At 38.0% G+C, this 19312-nt stretch overlaps 3 protein-coding genes across 3 annotated transcripts; all 3 read left to right on the top strand.

Annotated features, from left to right (window-relative positions):
- The first annotated feature begins 1712 nt into the window (after positions 1-1712).
- On the top strand, positions 1713-2702 carry LOC140926249 (histamine H2 receptor-like). Its single transcript, XM_073376023.1, has one exon. The coding sequence runs from the start codon at positions 1713-1715 to the stop codon at positions 2700-2702; it is 990 nt and encodes a 329-aa protein (XP_073232124.1).
- A 5044-nt stretch (positions 2703-7746) lies between these two features.
- LOC140926248 (histamine H2 receptor-like) lies at positions 7747-8724 on the top strand. Its single transcript, XM_073376022.1, has one exon. The coding sequence runs from the start codon at positions 7747-7749 to the stop codon at positions 8722-8724; it is 978 nt and encodes a 325-aa protein (XP_073232123.1).
- A 5284-nt stretch (positions 8725-14008) lies between these two features.
- Positions 14009-15022, top strand: LOC140926247 (histamine H2 receptor-like). Its single transcript, XM_073376020.1, has one exon. The coding sequence runs from the start codon at positions 14009-14011 to the stop codon at positions 15020-15022; it is 1014 nt and encodes a 337-aa protein (XP_073232121.1).
- Positions 15023-19312: the final 4290 nt, after the last annotated feature.

Raw genomic sequence — 19312 nt, 5'->3', positions numbered from 1 at the left:
TCTAGAGATCTTAAGTACTCTGGATAGCCTAAATGATTTCAATGTATTTAGGAGGAAGCCGTCGTTGGGTGTTCCTGATTGTAGGCGGCAGATCTTCATTTAAGTATAAACTAGAGGCGGAAAAAGCGTGTTCAATTGGGTCTCATTTACAAACGTTTTTATTTGCAAATATTCATGTAGTTAGTCACCCGCTAAGGGCTAAGGTAATATTTCATCTCGCAGTAGACAATTAACTCCAAATTCATCAGTGAAAACACAGCACAGTTTTGCAAGAGACACGAGCAAATGTTGCTTTGTCATTAATTTAACTGACAAAGCCGAAGTTTCCTTTTCATATGGAAAACGACCACGGTCCCCCCACAAGTTAAATACAGGTGACTTCAGTCATAACCCTGATCATTATTTATTCAAATTTCGAAAACCCTTTGTGATGAGTTATAGATGTTGTTAGTGAGATTTTCATGGATCTGAAGTCAAGATACAGCCGACAGGAGTAATTTTTAAGCTGTTCATGGACAATAAAATATTAAAATAAAATGCTGCCATTTAGATAGTGTACATGTAGTTGTGCTGGTGTCATTGCTTCAACGGCTTAATCTGCTTAATCGTTTTTTACATAAAGGAAACACCCTGTCTAGTTTGGACTGAAAGCCGCAAAAATTTACATTGAGGTATTAAGCAATGATTTGTTTTGTTGACCTTTCATTGGAAGCTTCACCAGTGCGTAGTACAGCTTTTTAAAACACAATGCTGCAAACGGTAACGAAAACATATTACTTTGACCGTAATTTTTCTGATAACAAGGTTTCTTTTTCAGGTAAAACGATCAATATTCGCCTACACATCAAACACAGATGATTTCAATAATAAAAACTAATTGAGTACCCATTCAAATTTCGAAAATCTCCCTTTCTATAATGAAATAACTTTGTCTGTTATCGATCTTTTTTAATAAATAGCATAAACGGGCATTTCTTGTTTATAGAACAGGCGTCCGACAATGATTCTGTTTTCCAGTCTTCATGTCGGACAGCTGCTCTCGTTTGAAAGGCTTAGTCAATCTTTCAGCTCAAAAGAAGCCTTTTCTTTTACAGAAAAGCTGCCAAAAATTCGATCGAGGTATGTAAACAAATTGATTGGCCTGGTCATTTTTCGAAACTTTTCTGAGCATGGTGCAGCTGCTGTGCAGAAACTTTTAGGTTGTCTTCTTTTCGAAGCTTTCATGTGATGTGTATACAAGTTCCCGTTCACTTGACGTCTGTGATGATTGTTTTGCCCACCTCAATTTTCTGTTTTTCTAACTAATCTCTCTTTTTTCAAAACACCCTCGAATTCAGTGTGGGCACAGCGTCTATTATTTGTGTCATGATGAAAGTGGCCAAGGTATACTGATTATAGACCACCTAACTGTCGGCTTTAAAACTGTATATGGATATTGTTTTACTCACGAGCTTCAAGCTAGGCAGCTGTATTAGTAGCGGCTAATAAATACTAGTCTTCTTTAGATAACTTCAAAGTGTAGTGATGACAGCTGTTTGAATTAAAACAGTAAGTAAAGCAAGAATATAGTGAGAAAAGCATCAAGATCTGCCAAACTGTCCAACAGAAGTCCCCTAGTCTAGGCTGCAAGTTATAAAAGCAAGCCCTGTTTTTGTCCGATCTTAAAATGTTGCCTGAAATCACTTCATGTTTCAGTTGCAAATAAACCAACGATGATCGACGAAAGTGTTTACAGAAACATTACCAGAAACGGAAGTTTCTTCGCAGCGCCCAGGCAACGATGCTTTTTTCTTGACCCACTCAACGAGTACAAACCAGGAGGACTTCTTTACATTGAAAGCGTGGTCACTTCCTTGATAAATTTTATTGGGGCTTTTTTCGCCTTTTCAGGTAATGGTATTATTTGCTTAACGTTCTGGAAATCGAGTCAGCTTCGATCGCAGTCCCAGCTGTTTCTCTGGTGCCTGGCATTTGCGGATTTTCTAACTGGGTTGATAGTTCAGCCGTTTTATGGAGCGTACAAGATAGTCTATATAGCGGGTTATGTCTCTGCTTCGTGCGTGTTACGAGTAATTATCGAAACGGTTGCTTGGTTTTCAGCAGCGTTGTCCTGTGCACTGGTATCATCTATCATTGGCGAGCGTTACTTGACTTTGCATTATCACATGAGATATCACGATGTTATAACCACGAAAAGGATCATTCTTTACATCGTATTTCTGGTCATTGTAATGGCCATTGCAAGCCTTTCAAGGTTCGCCATGGCCAACATAAGGCCATTTTTATACTTTAGCATTTGTGGATTGCTGTTAAGCCTCATAATTTTGTTAACCTGTTCCTGGAAAATATACAAACATGTTCGTCGACATTTTCTTCAAATACATGACCAGAACTCAAAAGAGAGAAAATCCATTGATATGCGACGGTTCAAGAAATCTCTTATAAATATGGCTTATATTGCTATTTTGTACATTATTGCCTACATGCCATTTACTTTTGTTTTGTTTCTTTATTTGCACAATGGCTTCACTGCCGATGTCGAAGTTGCTTATGACATAACCCGCACTTTGGCTTTTGTGTCTTCTATATGGAACCCTTTCCTTTATTTCTGGAAAATACAAGAATTGAGAGAAGCTGTCAAGAAAGTTTTAAACCGTAACAGTCCCATCAACAACTTTACCGAATATACCGGCAAACTGTAGAATAACCTCGCCGGAATTCTTTGTTTTAGTTTTGTTTATGTAGCTGAACTACAACAGATAGTATACGCAGGACATGTATTAATTACTGTTTGAAATGCTTAAACGGCAGTGCGAGTTTTCTGCATTATAAAGTATCGTTATTAATAATTTACTAACAGTAATGGTATTGACATTGATTGAGAATTCGGTTATCCAGATCTCCTCACTGTTCATCCAATTCTCTGGAGGATTAACATAATTACACAGGTGTTAGTATAGGTAATCACATGATTTCAAGTACAATTTGGAATAAATAAGCACGAGTAAATTTTTCAAAGACCAACAAAAGTGCACGAGCCCGTAGGGCAAGTGCACTTTGAGTCTTTGAAAAATTTACAAGTGCTTATTTACTCCAAATTGCACGAGAAAAATCATGTGATTACTTATTAATAATATACACGATAAACATAACTACAACAACAAATTTTGACAGCACGCGCGTTTTTAGTTCATTCAACTGATTGGCTGAAACAGACTACTACCTTTGTCAAATTCAAACTTTTTCAAGACCAACGCTTTCAAAATCATTCAGCTAAGAACCTTGAAAATTTGCAAGGATTTTTTTATATGGTCACCAGCCTGTTAAAGATAACTTGGTTTACAACAATCAGCACTGAAAAGTAAGCGTTTTTAAATTCATCCTCGATTATGAGAGCTCAGCGTTTACAAGAAGCGTTTTCAGGAAGTATACTGTCGTTTTGAAATCAGGAGAACGCTTCGAGCAGCCAAAGATGAAAGACACTTGCTAAGGTTTTTCAACGACTGTTTATCATTGTCTGTTCCTGAGACCCCATCATAGCTGGATTCATGGACAAATTTTTGAGATTTAAAACGCGAAAGTGAGGGAGGCAATTTATTTTCTTTCGACGCTGCCATCGATGGGTGAGTGGAGCCACAGTTTTTGTGATGTCGGAAACTGTCAGTATTAATATAATATTTGCTTTTTCTCAGCGCTGGAGTTTTCATTATTTTATTTGGCCTACTGCAAGAGTCATCGTAGCTCTTCTTCGTCGGCTTCATCGTAGTCATTAAGGAAATTTATACCTCTGTGACCTGTGACACTGACGATATGTGCACTTCTGAACTTACAATTTTTGCTTTCTTCAGATTCCTGACTGTTGTTTTTCTTGCACAATGATTCGTAAACTTTTTTCTCACTCTCTTTAAGGCTAGTACCAGCTACGGATACTTTCATTATGTGATTTATGGTATTTTCGCCCATTGGTTTAGTTTGGACCAGATGTTTAAATTTTCGGTTTCGTTTGCTACAGAGGTAGAAAAAAAACAGACCAGCGCATGGATGTTTTAATAGAGGTCTTCGCTCCACAAAAGACTCAAAGAGACCAACAAATAACGTACATGACTTGAAGTCCCCTGTTGTTATCATGGAATTGTATCCTTGTTCATTTAAATGCCTGAAGAGTGTAGTTGTCATGGTTTGCGTGTGGTTGCAACCGTTTTTGTTCTTTATTTTTTTACTTTAGCGTAGTCTGTTATAAGTAGCTTGTTTTTTAGTTTCTCTGGCTCATTTTCCTCGATTTTGTTGACAGTATTTTTCTTTTAGCAACGCATTTTCAATACATTTAGCCAGAAAGACGTTCTTTTTACTGTGTTCGGGTTTTTGGAATATATTTTTTTAACTTTTCTATTGTTGTTCTGCTTACAAAACTAAATCCCGTCGTCGTCTGCTGAAAAGCATGGCCATTTTCTTGAATTTTTGTTGTTAAAACAGCTCTAATCTGATTGGTTCTTGTTGGTTTCTTTTGTTTTTTCAGCCAATCAGAAAGCATTTGTAATTTGCACTCGTGTTACAAGTTTGCACTCGAGTTAGACATTTTGCACTCGTGTTACAGAAGAGCTGCACTACTTTCTCAGCCAATCAGAATTGAGTAATTTTTTTCGTGTATACTATTAAACAAGGAACTCGTTAGGCTAAATCACAACTAGACCTTTTGGGGGGGGGCTGAAACACGAAATTCAAGAACAACTAGAGAAAATGGAAGACGATTCAGTCCCAGAAAAGCCGGTCAGCCTGCATGATTGGATAAGTGACACTTGATGCGTCCAACACCTACAAACTCGAAATTAAGGAAAACGCTCCCAAACTTTTCACGTCGTACTCACATATTAAATAGTTATTCTTTGAATTCTCTTCCTGGCAAGGAGGTGGTGAAGAGGAGACGGGCCCCATCACTATGTTAATTTCCAACTGATGTGTATGACCTGAGTGTATACTAGTTTGGCCAAGAAAATTGTTTGGTCCCTCCTTTGAAGGTAAAGAGAAGGAGTCATCTGAATAAGCTACTTTCAGCAGTTGCACATTAGAAATCGCATGAGGCAGTGTTTTCGAAGAGGGTCCTCGTTAATTTGGACCATGAAGAAGCAGTCAGAATCAACTCCCAAACTTCCATCCACAGGGGAAATTCATACTGTCTTCTGAGATCGAAGAGGGGACGGAGTTCCCAGCTTTTAACACAGGTCTCCAAGCAAAGTAAATGTAATTTTCCCATAACTAAACTCTTTTTTTACAAGGTTTTGGCCTTCCTTCTGTAGAATTAAACCTCTTACCGCTCCCATGTCGATCGTAGTGCTGCGTAAAAAGTTGGCAAGTCATTTGTTGCATACTCGTCCCCCAGTCTACTGCACCGTAGAAGCCCCCGATGAATTAAAGTGGAGGAGAGACCAATAGGCTCTTTGCATGACTTGATCACGTGATGAACTTTCGCCAAGAGAGAAGGATCTCATTCTCTCTTGCTTTCGCTAAACACGAAAATAGTTAAATTTTGTAAGCACAAGCTGAAAGGGCATATAAAAATTAGGTATCCTGAGAATTTTATAAATGCAGTTCATTAATATTATATATAGCTAACACAAAACGCTTGCTTCTGGACTAAATGAATACTTCTCGAAACGCGCGGCACTAAAAAACAAACGCTTCTATTGGATGGTTAAAAACACGCCACAACCGTCTAGTTTGAATTAGAAATTATTGTTCAAAAAGTGAGAATGAAAATTTGCTTATTTATTCGTTAACGATCAACGGAAACTATGTAAAAACAAGCTAAGGTAAAGTAGTCTTTAAGTCCAACTAAAGGTAATAAAAACACTCAAACATTGAAGACATATTAAATTCTGCAAGCAGAATACTGCAATGCTGATCGTACTACGTGAAAATAAACTCTGCAAGACATCAACACGACACCGAAAGAACTCAAAACAGAGCGGGATTGTAGCCATAGACAGCTGTTTCACCCTCTTTGGGGCTTGTCAGTATGGCGTAACAACCAGAGATCAGGCTCTGATAAAAAAATATCCGCGCACTCTGATTTTGGCCCTGATCCAGAACTCTTGACACCCACAGAATCACGTCATACCACGTGTCTTCTGGGGAGCAAGAAACCAAGTGTCAAGTTGACGTCTCGCAAAGAAAATAAAGAGTTGGCCAAAACCAATCTAAAAAACATGGACAGAACCATGCAAAAATTACAGCATATAGGATCTATAAAAGAAATATTGAAAATATTGAATTCGTAAGAGGGCGTTGAGTATGGTTTGGATTCGTTGAAACCATGTTTATGTTTTTGCTTGGCGAAATCCATTAAACGTATTGTTTTGCGAAAGCGACTGTCATCCTAGCTACGTTTTATTCGTTGCTAACAATGGTTTCCGTGAGGCGACCTGGCTGCAGTAGTTTTTGTGTAATTTTATTCGTCTCGGATTGTTTGGTTGATATAACAAAAGTGCATAATTTTTCGCTATTACTTCAAAATTAACTTGTTTCAGAAGGATAAACAGACGTTAATAAAAAAAAAGGACACTTCATAACTGGATATTCCCCGCGACAGACCAATTTATGGTCTTTTTCAGTCCAATTTGGCTTTCCAAAGACTCCTGCTCTAACTTGCGCAATATCTTTACCGCCTTTGCTGTTGGTTTGAGTGGCTAGAAGCTCGATTCCAAAAATGCTAGACAATTCATCATTGCCTTCGATTTTCAGAGAAGAGAAACCGAGTGTCATAGACAACTGTACACGTGTAAAAAAAAAAATTTTCATAGCAACTCAACAGACTTTATTCGCAATACCCGCCATCTTTGCATGCGCCTTATGATCAATGGGATATTAGCAATGTCACGTGGTTTCTCAGGGGGCAAACAATGAATAAAATTTGCCAATACGAGTTCTCGCGGTCGAATTTGCTTATTCTGTCAAAACGAGACGACGATTTAATAGTCATTCAAAATGTACAGTTCGAGTTTCGACAAGTTCTACGTCATTATTGTACATGATGAACGGACATCTACGGTCGCTATTGCTTTCAAATAAAGGTACAATGAACACTTCCACTAATAACTTGTTATTAGCGTCTTCAAGAAAAAAAGTTCTTCATTTTCCTTTGTCTAGAACAAAAAAAACTCGATCGCGATCTCTTGTATTGGCAGATTTTATCACTTATTTGCCCCCTGAGAAACCACGTGACATTGCTTTTATCCCATCAGTCCTAAATAAGCGCGTGCAAAGATGACGGGTATCGTGTAGTGCTCTATAGGACTTACATAGGGCAGGCACGGACGCTATGTTATAATTTATTCTTAATCACATGAATCCCCCTCTCAAAAGATAAATGAAAAGCCCCAAAAGTTAAGTAGGGATTTAAAAATTTCTTTGTCTTGGCTTTACGTCTTTACGTTAAAAGTTTATTGCTTTCATGATATGTATATAAACGGAAGCTTTGCTTTTTGGCCATGGCTAAATCTATATATTACTGATTAGAATATACAGATAAGGCAAAAGCAAACAAGCATGTCCATTAAAATATCAAGCACTTGTACTGATTGTTACATCAAATATCATTTAAAAAGATATGAATAACATGACAAATTAGAGAACTACATGACAACATTTGGTTGGTTCTGTGGTAATAGTACAGCAGGTGCTGATTTTGTTTCCTTATCGGCTTAAATAGTAAACAAAAACTACCCAAAATCATTCTTGATCCAGAAAGCCATGATCGCCGAAGCGGACTTTGTTAACAGAAACACCTCTGAGAACGAAACTTCCATTTCTGTACTGTCTAGCCAAAGGTGTTATTTTTACGACCCTCTCAATAATTACGAACTCGGAGGAGTTCTTTACATTGAAAGCATAGTCACTACAGTGATAAATTTTATCGGTGCCGTCATCGCTAGTTCGGGCAACGGCATCATCCTAGTAACGTTCTGGAAAACAAATCAGCTTCGATCGCAATCCCAACTGTTTCTCTGGTGCCTGGCATTTGCAGATTTTCTCACTGGGTTCATAGCGCAACCATTTTATGGAGCATTCAAGATAACTTATCTAGCGGGGTATGTTTCTGCCTCTTGCGTGTTAAGAGCAATTCTTGAAACGGTTGCTTGGTTCTCAGCAGCGTTGTCCTGTTCACTGGTCTCGTCTATCATTGGCGAGCGTTACCTGGCTTTGCATTATCACATGAGGTATCACGATGTCGTAACCACAAAAAGGACCATTCTTTACATCGTATTTCTGGTTATTGTCATGGGGATTGCAAGCCAAGTTTCAAGGTTCGCCATGACGAACATGAGACCGTTTTTATACTTAAGCATTTGTGGATTGCTGTTGAGTCATGTTACGTTGCTTACCTGTTCCTGGAAAATATACAAACAGGTTCGTCGGCATTTGCGGCAAATAAAAGACCAGGGGTCTGCAGAAAGCCAATCTCTTGATATGCAGCGACACAAGAAATCCGTGATGAACATGGCATACATCGCTTTTTTGTACATAATTTCTTACTTGCCTTTTACGTGCGTTCTAGGTGCTTATTTGTCTAATGGCTTTACCAGTACTGTAGAGGCTGCTTATGATATAACTCGGACTATGGCTTTCATGAGTTCATCGTGGAATCCTTTTATTTATTTTTGGAAAATACAAGAACTAAAAGAAGCGGTCCAGAAAGTGATGAAAAAGGATCATGCTACAGTTCACTAAATCATTTTGTCAAAGTTTTTCAGTACTTATTAAAATTTTAGTGTGGACTACTTGATAATTTTAACTTAACTTGATACTTAGGATCTCAGATAACAGATCATTGAGAAGATTTTCTTTTCCTTGACCTGCCTTTTTGAGAGTCGGTTTAGCTATAAAATTTTTAGCTAAGTTGTATGTTTGTTTTTTTAACTGCATCAGCTGGCAACTTTCCTCGACGAATTACTCCTTAATTTTGGCGCGAAATTTCAGCGTTAATTTGTAATTTCACATGTGAAATTACAAAATTACCATGGCAACCCTTCCGTACGTCTCAGTGTCAAGATGGCAACGAAGTTTTAAAATGCCGTGAATGAAGATGTCAGGGCACAAAAAGACGCTTTAGAAAACCAGAATACACAAGAGAACATCAAGAACGATTCTAACAGGTATTTTTCCGTAAAAGTCTGAAAAATTCTGAACTTTATAAGCCAAATTTAAGGTCTAAACATTTCATAGAGTGGAGTTCTGGATCGATACGATCCAGGATAAAGATATCAAAAATCCAAGATTGCTAACGTAATTCGTCACCCATGATATTAATAGGTAATCAAATGGTATACTCGTGAATTTAGGGAATAATTTCACGCGGGTTTTGTCCAAATCCTAATAATTTAGTAGGATTTCGACAAAACGCGCGTGAAATTATTCCCTAATTTCACTCGTCACCATTTGATTACACATAATTAATCTTTGTTCGCGCGGTTAGTTTCGATCATCTAAGAATAAGTTAGAACATACGGATGATGATCGCATCTCAATCAGTGTATTAGTTGCTTACTTCATATTCTATTCCCCAAAACTGTCAATATCACCATGATTTTACTTTTTTAGATCTTCCACTGACCCAGAGATAAAATTACATTTTAAATTTTTAACTCTACAGATCAGCTACTGTTTTGTTTTGTGACTCATATTTATTTTATTCTTTTTCCAGCTCCCTCGAATAGCGTTTTGTGCTAAATTGCTCGGCAATTGCATTTTCCCTTTAATATGTGTGAATGATTAAAAGTTTTATTTGTTGTTATTGTTGTTGTTGTATAGCAATAATTTCACCTCAAAATAGTTTCTTGCAGGAATTGCATAAATGCGTTAGTTAATGTATTTGTCAAGGAAAATATAACTAGAGAACGTTTCTGTTTTCATAATCATTTGGTGGATAACAGTCAGAAGGTTGTTCTTCTTGCATGTCATGACACAGTTTTCATTAATTGTGCATTATAAAAAAAACTTGAGTCAAATTTACCTAAACCGCATTGGTCAATTTATATGTTTGTTAAGGCAGCAATTTCTGTTTTTCAGTGATATTTTTATATTAGAATAAACCTCCGATGGACTAAATTAAAAACTTAATTCATAGCTGCATATTAGCTGAATAAAACATAAAGCTAAAAGTGAGGTTATTTCCATTTTGGATTTTTCAGCGGTATAAAACTAACAATTTTTTCGGAATATTCCTATATTTTATTCCTACATATAAGTAACGATTCAGACTACCTCAAGGATCGTATTTCAAGGTTTTTTAGCTTTTCACATCAAAATGTTTTTTCCCTGTCTCTTGGTGTTACAATGATACGATCAGATCGGGTTAAAGTAGAAAACGAAGAGGGTAAGTACCTCTCGGAAACAATTCTCAATGCTAGGTTGAAATCACACGTACTGAAACAAATTCATAATTTTTCTCCATTTGCAAAAGCTTCCTACTGCCCAATAGAACTCGGTCGATAAGTGCACTGTTCGTTATTCAAAAGTGTGCACTATGCAAGTGCTTTATCGTCCGGTCAGGAAGCTTTTAAGTAGAATTGGCCTGACTGTCTGTATTGAGCCTCCACGTACGTGGATGTATTCAAGATCGGTTGAACTCAAAAGCTCTTCTCTGAAGAATATCACTTCTCCTCAGTTAAATGATTTGGTATTTCCAAGTGATGTTTCAAAAACACATTCCTTTTAAACCTGTAACAAATTAAACTAGACTAAGTAGCAATTTTTGTTTTTGATATTGCCTTGACTTGGGTCAATCTCGACCCCAGTCAGATTGCATAAGCACTGGGCTCGAGATTGGACTAAGGTGTCAGGGACCTCAGTATCATGTGCAGTTTCCATTTCCGGTCGAGGCGTCAATTCGCTATACTGAACAGCACGAAAAACGCGAGAAAAAGCCTCTGGTACCCAGGCTATCCCTTATAGGGAATGGAAATACTATATTCTCTCCCTCGATCTAAAAATTTACGTCGCAGTTTGTAATGACCTGTTGCACCTTTAACTAAAACATGCTGTTGCTCCTTGTAATACAATCGTTCCATGAATGACAACTCCTTTAATCTTCTTTTTGTCAATCTTAATATTTCAGGTGAGATTTTATTTTCAGTTTTGATCTTGGGTTAGTAAAGCATTTTTTTTTTTTGGATTTAGTCTATAAGCTTCATCTCTCTTGCTTCATCACACTATTTTATAAACTTCGGAATACAACCATTCTGGTGGTCTGTACCTGTTGGTGTAGAACAGCAACACCGACGGTACCGTCTCATCCAGTTAGTGAGGAATTATGCTCAATTACCTCTACGTAAAACCCTTAGCTTAAACGAACTCAATTCTCAACGCTTGGCTGAAATCACATGTAGTATAACAATACGTATTCTGCTGGCCTCCCGCGCAGATGCTTTTATGGCTTCGTCACAAGTCCTGCCCCACGGCTGTGTTCTGAAACGAGCGGTCAAAACGTAGACCAGTCACAAGGCACCTTCAAATGTAGGAAATGTACTTTCGACCTTTTGCGTTAGATTTCAGAATAGGTCAGATAAAGTCTCATAAAAGATGAAGCCCTTAGACTTCTTAGAACTCTGTTACAACGATTTCCTCAGTTATATCATTCGATATGTCTGCGTGGGAGGCTTCAGTATTCTGCGTATAATAGAGACACGTGAAAATCTGAAAAGCTCAAAAGGGCTAAGTTCTTACCATGAGCATCATCATACCTTTTCCTGCTCGCTTTAAGAAAAGTGGAATTGAAAATTGAGGTTTTGATGCAGCTGTTTAATACTTTTAACACACTTTAGTATGACAAAAAAAATAAGCTTGGTTAAAATCTTGTATTCGAAGCATTAATTCCTTCTAGGACTTGGTGATATAAGAACACTGCCTTATTAGTTTTGTAAATGTGTAAAGAAAGGGTTTAATACTATTTAAAAATATTGTTTGTCTCGCGTTCTGTTCTATTTGTACTTCTTTTATGATATTCCTACAGCTTTGGTAGACTGTGATAACACAATTCGGATTATTTTACCAAAATTTCTTTCGTTTATTTATTTATTTATTATTACTGTTTTATCATCATTTTTTTGCTTTCACCCGAAGATTTAGTCCTGATCTCTCAATAGCCCGGGTCGTATTCTAGGACCTTATTAGAGGGGCGCGTGCCGCTTAAAATTTGCCAATAATAATATATAGATTTAGCCAGGGCTAAAAGCGTCCCTTCAGTTATTTAATCTATAATTTAAAGCAAACAAGAAACTTGTAATCCACAAATCAGTTAAGTTTAGGTGAGAATCATATGACTAGCCTTTAGGGGTGGGGCTGGGTGATTTTAGAGAAAAAAATTAAAATTTGCAAACAGTGCAAGAATAAAACAACCTCCAAAATCTTACACCCAATAAATAGCAATCTCTCAAGCAAAATGACCTATTTGCCCACCTACACAACTCTTATTTTATAGGGTTAAGTGCATGGACAGTCCCGAAATATAATTTTATACTATAAAGGCCGTTAAGACACGATAGTCGTCGGTGGCAGCCAATTTACACGCAGTATAACTTATCTTTTTTATCTCTCTGTATACAGGAAAGGCCACAATGAAAACTGAATGAGGCCGGATTTTTTTTTGTACACTACAAGTTTTACAAATCTGGTGCTGTTAGCAAGTAAACCAGCCTTTTTACATTAAGTCCGAGGTAAACAGAATTATCAGGCGTCGTTTGTTTATCGTTCAGACCTCGGAGAAAATTGCTTATAATTCTGCCGTTTTTACAGAAGACAAATTACATACAAGACAAATTACACTCATTCAATATTCACGACGATCAAAGTACACACTTCCCTTCCACAACAAATTATAAAAATGACGACAGCATAAAACGTTGCAAGTATAGAGAGAATTCACCATTAGACCAGACTTTGACCAAAAACTTTCGAAAACACTTATTTTGAATATAATTTCCAAAACCACCCGTCTGCTTAGTACGCTGACGTCATAACCAAATTTTATCGGATGGGTAGATAACTAAATTTTCTTACCTAAGGTGCTCCGCTACGGACGCTTCGCGCTCGCGAGAGCTCCGCTATGACAATTGACCACTCCAGAAAATACCATAACATACCATAATGCTCTTTGTTTGTCACCCCAAAATTTTGCATAAGCATTGTTTGCAGTTTCTCTTGGGGCCATTTCAAGCGAGAAAAGTCCGTATTTTGGAAGGCATCTTTTTCCAAAACAAGAACTGATTATGCGCGCAAGACTTCGTGGACAAGACTTTGCGACTGGTAAGAATTTCTCTTTTAATCAGTGCCATACACAGAGTTTTGCCTTTTTTCTCGGAAATTTATTTTATAAAAGCAATAGAAAACGTTTTTCCTGTGTTTGCATAGCCTGATATAAACACTAGAGGCGTTGGGAGAATTCTCGACGATTATGCAAACCCTCGACTTCGTCTCGGGTTTGCATAACTGTCCCGAATTTTCCCAACCCCTCTCGTGTTTATATCAAGCTAAGCAAACACGGAAAACGTTTTCTATTGCTTAACTGTAAGCTGAATAACAAGTTCGCGTTATCCGGTTTATAAAATGGGTTAAGTGTATAAAAAGACCACGTAATTGTTGGCGGTAAATATGAAGGGATATTGCTTGGCTAGGGAGTGTCATGATTGGCGACTGTTTGAATAGACTCTGCAATTTACTAATTTCCAAAATTGCTCCTCCGAGTTTATTTACTTACGGATAACACCTGGTTCAGTGCTAACACTGAACGCGTAACAAGGGAACAATGCTATGAATAAACAGAATTATAAATTCGAAATTTGACCTATTGGCCAGTCAGTGGCATTGTCAGAGATCAAATGAAGTCGACATACACGGCAGCTGCTGTATTCTGATTTCACTATTTGGTCGCTTTGCCTTTAAGCTGTCTTCCATATCATAATTGTCCATGAAAAAACTTCATTTTAAAACCATTTCCTAATAGACCAAGAAAACTATGATGGTCGACGAAAATTATGTTAAGAATAATTTCAGCGGAAAGGAAAGCTTCTTTGCAGTATCTAACCAAAGATGTTTTTTTCTTGAGCAACTGAACAACTACGAATTCGGAGAACTTCTCTACGTTGAAAGCGTTGTCACTATGGTGGTAAATTTTATCGGCGCTATTATAGCCATCTCGGGCAATGTTGTCATCCTCTTAACGTTTTGGAAATCAAAACAGCTTCGATCACAATCCCAACTATTTATCTGGTGCTTGGCATTTGCAGACTTTCTCACTGGGTTGATAGTACAGCCGTTTTATGGAGCCTACAAAATAGCTTACATGGTCGGCCATTCTTCTGCTTCTTGCGTACTGAGAGTGATTTTTGAGACGGTTGCTTGGTTTTCAGCAGCGTTGTCCTGTTCACTGGTTTCATCCATCATTGGTGAGCGTTACCTGGCTTTGCATTATCACCTGCGATATCATGATGTGATAACCAAGAACAAGATCGTCCTTTACATCGTGTATCTGCTCGTCGTAACTGCGATTTTAAGTCTGTCGAGGTTCACTACGACAAATGTAGTGTCATTTTTATACATCAACGTTTGCGGATTGCTGTTAAGCATTTTGACTTTATTAATCTGTTACTGGAAAATCTACAAAGTGGTTCGCCGACATTTTCAACAAATAAGAGACCACAATTCCACAAGAGGGAACGGTCAAGCAGCCATGGATATGCAGCGATTTAAGAAATCAGTGATTAACATGGCATACGTTACTGTTTTGTACATGATTTCGTACATTCCGTTTACCTCTGTTCTATTTGCTTATCTGTGCTATGGCTTTACCGCAAATGTCGAGGCTGCTTATGATATCACTCGTACCATTGCTTTTATGAATTCTTCGTGGAACCCTTTTCTATATTTCTGGAAAATACACGAGTTGAGAGAAGCAGTCAAAAAGGTTTTGAAGCGCGGTGATCCCTCAACATTGATTGAAAGCCGTGCTCAAACCACTCGTTGTGAAATTTAATTTCTTTCTTATTTAAACAGCTTAATCGATTTACGAACGCAATAAATAGCATTGGTTAAGATAGATAGCACAAATGTCAACAACGGTCAGAAAATAGCAGTTTTGTTTATTAAGCAGAGGTGTCTTTGATCCCCGATTTTCATTATTGCGTAATTTTGCTAGCATGGCAATGATAGCCGTGATATTTTAGTATCCTTAAGAGAGTCGTAAGATGATGGTGGCTTAATTATAATAAATAACCCCGGCTATAATACTCAGTTAACAATTATTAGGCCGATTAGAAAAAAGGCGGATAACACCCTCCCGAGATCTCCATAATTCTTCAGATGATGGGAAAGCCAAATTCAATAATTGTTTTATTATTTATTCAAGATAATTCCTAGTTTGAAAACAAGCTACAACATGCTTATTTCCATCAATGTTAAGTTCATATTCAACTGCCTTTTTATCGACAAGTTTAGGAGATAAAGGAATGTTTAGTTCTGTAAATAATCTCCAAAGAGCAGATGTCGTCCGTCGAGCTGTATTTTTGCTGTTCTTGCTATGTTTTTAGCCAGTAGTTTGCCTATTTCTTCTTCGCAAAACGAGTGAAATCTTCCATCATTTTTCATTGCTCTACCCACAGGTGGCCCAAGCTAGGTGCATTATAAATTACCCCGTGTTTCGAACTAAACGAACGTTCGCATATTACGAACGATTGGTAGACTTTGTACGAAAGGTAGATGTTTAAAAAAATGAGAAACATATGCATAAATATAGAAATAAATTTTACTTTCGTAAACTTGAGTTTGTTGTTACTTTTTCTGCGTAACCTGGCCATTTTATACAGTCGGCTTGTTGTTTGTTCTGTGTTGTTTTCCTACAAAATCACTGATAAAATGCGGAGCAAGGCAGGATACTGTGTGAAGTCTTAACTCACCAATCTCTCCCGCATCAAAGAACCGAGCACCGATTCGCTATGAAAGCGCCAAATCCTTTTGAATGAATGAATGAAGAGAGTCGTGGACGAGAGGAAAACAGACGTACCCTCTTACAATACATTTTAACATGTCAGAACAGTAACCTCGGACGTCAGCATACAAAGGCGCCACTGGCAGCCGCTCTCAGTCCATTTATGAGCTTACTGTGCCCACCCAACCCAAGATATGAATGATGTGATGTGTGAAGGTTGAGCACAACACCGGGGCTTACGTCCCCTACTCTTTTCGAACAGTGGTGTGGGTTCTTTTACGTCCCACAAGAACCAGATTAGTGTAAGTGCTGTGAGACGGGTCCTACGGTTTTTAGGTGCTCATCCGAGAAGACTAGAATCTCTAAACATTTGCAGATGAGCAATGAGCAATGAGCAATGTCACCCCTATCCATAAAAAGGATGAAGTAACTGACAAAAATAACTATCGACCAGTCAGTGTACTCCCGGCAATTTCCAAACTTTTTGAAAAAGTAATGTTTGATCAGCTGTATGTCTCTTTCGCACCTATACTCTCATCGAACATGTCAGGTTTCCTCAAGGGACACCCATGCGCTACGGCGCTGATCAAGCTGACGGATGATTGGAGAAGCGCCCTTGACGAAAAGAAGGAGATGGGTGTGATTGCCATCGATCTGTCTAAGGCTTTTGACTGTATATGCCACAATCTACTGCTTGCAAAAGTAAAGGCTCACGGTGTTCAGGAACCAGCTCTTCAACTCTTAAGATCATATCTGCATGACCGCAAGCAAACGGTGATATGCAATAACAAGTGCTCTAGCTGGTCAACGGTACGATGTGGCGTTCCACAGGGAAGTCTCCTTGGTCCTCTACTATTTAACATCTTTATGAACGACATAAAGGAAACTGTCACCGTTTCTTCCCTCCGCCTCTATGCAGAGGATACAACTCGATATACTGCGGATTATAGCCCAGTTGTTCTTCAACACTTATTAAACCATGACATGGAAAAACTATCTTCCTGGTTTGCCTCTAACTATCTACAGGTTAATGAGGACAAGACCCAGGCGATGATCCTTGGGAACTCATCCTATCGATACGACCTGGAGTTTGCCGGCACTCCCATTGATATTAACAACCATTTAAAGATCCTAGGAATATGTTTAGAAAACAAATTATCTTTTAAGGAACATATAAGTATCATGCTGAAGAAAGTATATTCCAAGATAAGCGCACTTCGCCGCCTTAAGCGTTTAGTACCGGCAAATACTATGTTGCGTCTTTACAAGAGCTTTGTGTTATCACATTTTGAATACTGCAAGTCTTTACTTTTGGGTATAGGTAAAACACTCAACAAGAAACTGGAAGATGCGAACTATTATGGTCTACGAACTATAATGAACATGGGGAAAAGTACCGATTATGAATCAATTCTTAGGATGGCAGATATGAATACCTTGGAACATAGACGCATAGAACAATCCTAAATGATATTTTTTAAATGTTTCAAGGAGAATGGTCCAGGCTATGTAGCCAATTTATTCAAACCCCGAATTACACCATATAATCTTAGAAGCAATGGTCTGAATGTTGTTCAAACTTCATATAATAGTAGATTCCTTCGTGGTTCATATGCGTACACGATCTCGCACATCTGGAACCAGTTGCCATCTGCTGTAAAAAACGCACCTAATGCATCATCCTTTCGGAGACCTTTAACTAAGTTAAATTTTGTCGGCTGTCAATGCAGCAATTTACTTTGACCCGATTTATTTTTATAGATAGATGTTATTATTTTTTTTAATTTAATTAGTTGCTATTGAGATATTAATTAATTAATTTTTCTTTTATATTTTCAAACACTTTTATCATGTGCCCGTGGCTCGGGGGATTGGGAGACCACCCCCTGTGTATCTGACATTGAATAAATTATCTTATCTTATCTTATCTTATGTCATTACAAAGGCAGCCTTTTTTTTCGCAGTTATTTAAAGACCCTGACCGGCGCTCTCCCAACTGGGCCAACAAGGCGGCGGTTTTTAGGCCAGGTGAGCCGCGGTCTCATATCTCTTCCTCTCATCATGGGTATTACGTGTTTTTTTTTTTTTTTTTGTGGGAAAATTTTTTGAAAGTGTTCGGTTCTGGGCGATCTGACGAGCACGCAGGAAATTCGATGACTATGTTTAAGTGGTAACCGCAAACCTTTTATATACGCTCATCCAACTGGATAATTTCAAACACAGCTCACGCGCAATCAGTAGACTATCTGGAGGTAGGAAGATCCATGTTTTGTCATGGGATATTGAATACCCGCATCCCCTGAGTCCATGTTCGCGGTCAGCAAGCAACGCGTAGTCATCGACGTTCCCGAGCCAACTCATTCTCTCTTGGTTACACAGAAAAAGTAATAAAAAACCCAAGTTTAAGTAAGTGAAATTTATTTCCAGGTTTATACCTATATTTCAAAGTTTTAAAAACCGTTCTTAATATACAAAACAGCATCGAAACACGCGGTAATTTACGCACCGAACAGCGTGTGTTCTACCAAAACAAATCAACCTCGTCTCCAGGGCTTCTCGGTCAACTGTCCAGTTTTCTGGCAATTATGCTGTAGCACTGGCCATTTTCACGATGACGACATTTGACTACAACTACCAGTATTCATTTCGTTTTTGTTTTCTTATTTAAATCTGGCATCCCGCTGAGGATTAACAACAGCCCTTATTTGCACAAGGAAAGAACACAGAAGAACACACTGTAGTAGTTGTAGTAAAATGACGTCATCGTGCAATTTATCATATTGCCGTCATTTTTCACATGTCGCAAACTTCTTCCAAATTTGGTCAACAATGGCTGGTTGATATTTGAATGAACATATCATCGTCGCAGTGATACGCAGTGGTAATTGCAATTTAAGCAGTTGCAAATTAACCTGAAAAAAATTTCGGGACTTCAAACAGGATTCGAACTCATGGCCTGTGCGTTAGCGCTGCAGTGCTCTACCAATTGAGCTATGAATACCCATACATTGGAAGCGCTAGCAGACCAATTTTTTGAGTTCACCTTAAACCGTGAAAGGAATGAAGCAGAATTAAGATGATGTGAGCTGCGGAAATACAAACTTAATACAAATAGCTGGTTATGATGAATTATCCGTGGGATTTGAACCTATTAGAAACGGGTAAATATTTTGAATCAAGAATAATATTTCTTCATGTATGTCATCAAAAGCTTTAAAAGTTTGACTGCAAGTTCTTAATACCGTTAATGACTTTAGCATTGGAAAGTCAACACAGGTAAACGGATCCGGGACATTTCTTTCTTTTTTGGGATTAAGGTAGCATGAACTTCCATTTTGT

This window comes from Porites lutea, chromosome 2, assembly GCF_958299795.1.
Source record: "Porites lutea chromosome 2, jaPorLute2.1, whole genome shotgun sequence".
In the NCBI taxonomy this organism is placed as follows: Eukaryota; Metazoa; Cnidaria; class Anthozoa; order Scleractinia; family Poritidae; genus Porites; species Porites lutea.
Note: the sequence above shows the minus strand (reverse complement) of the source record. Positions and strands in the feature narration are given on the sequence as shown.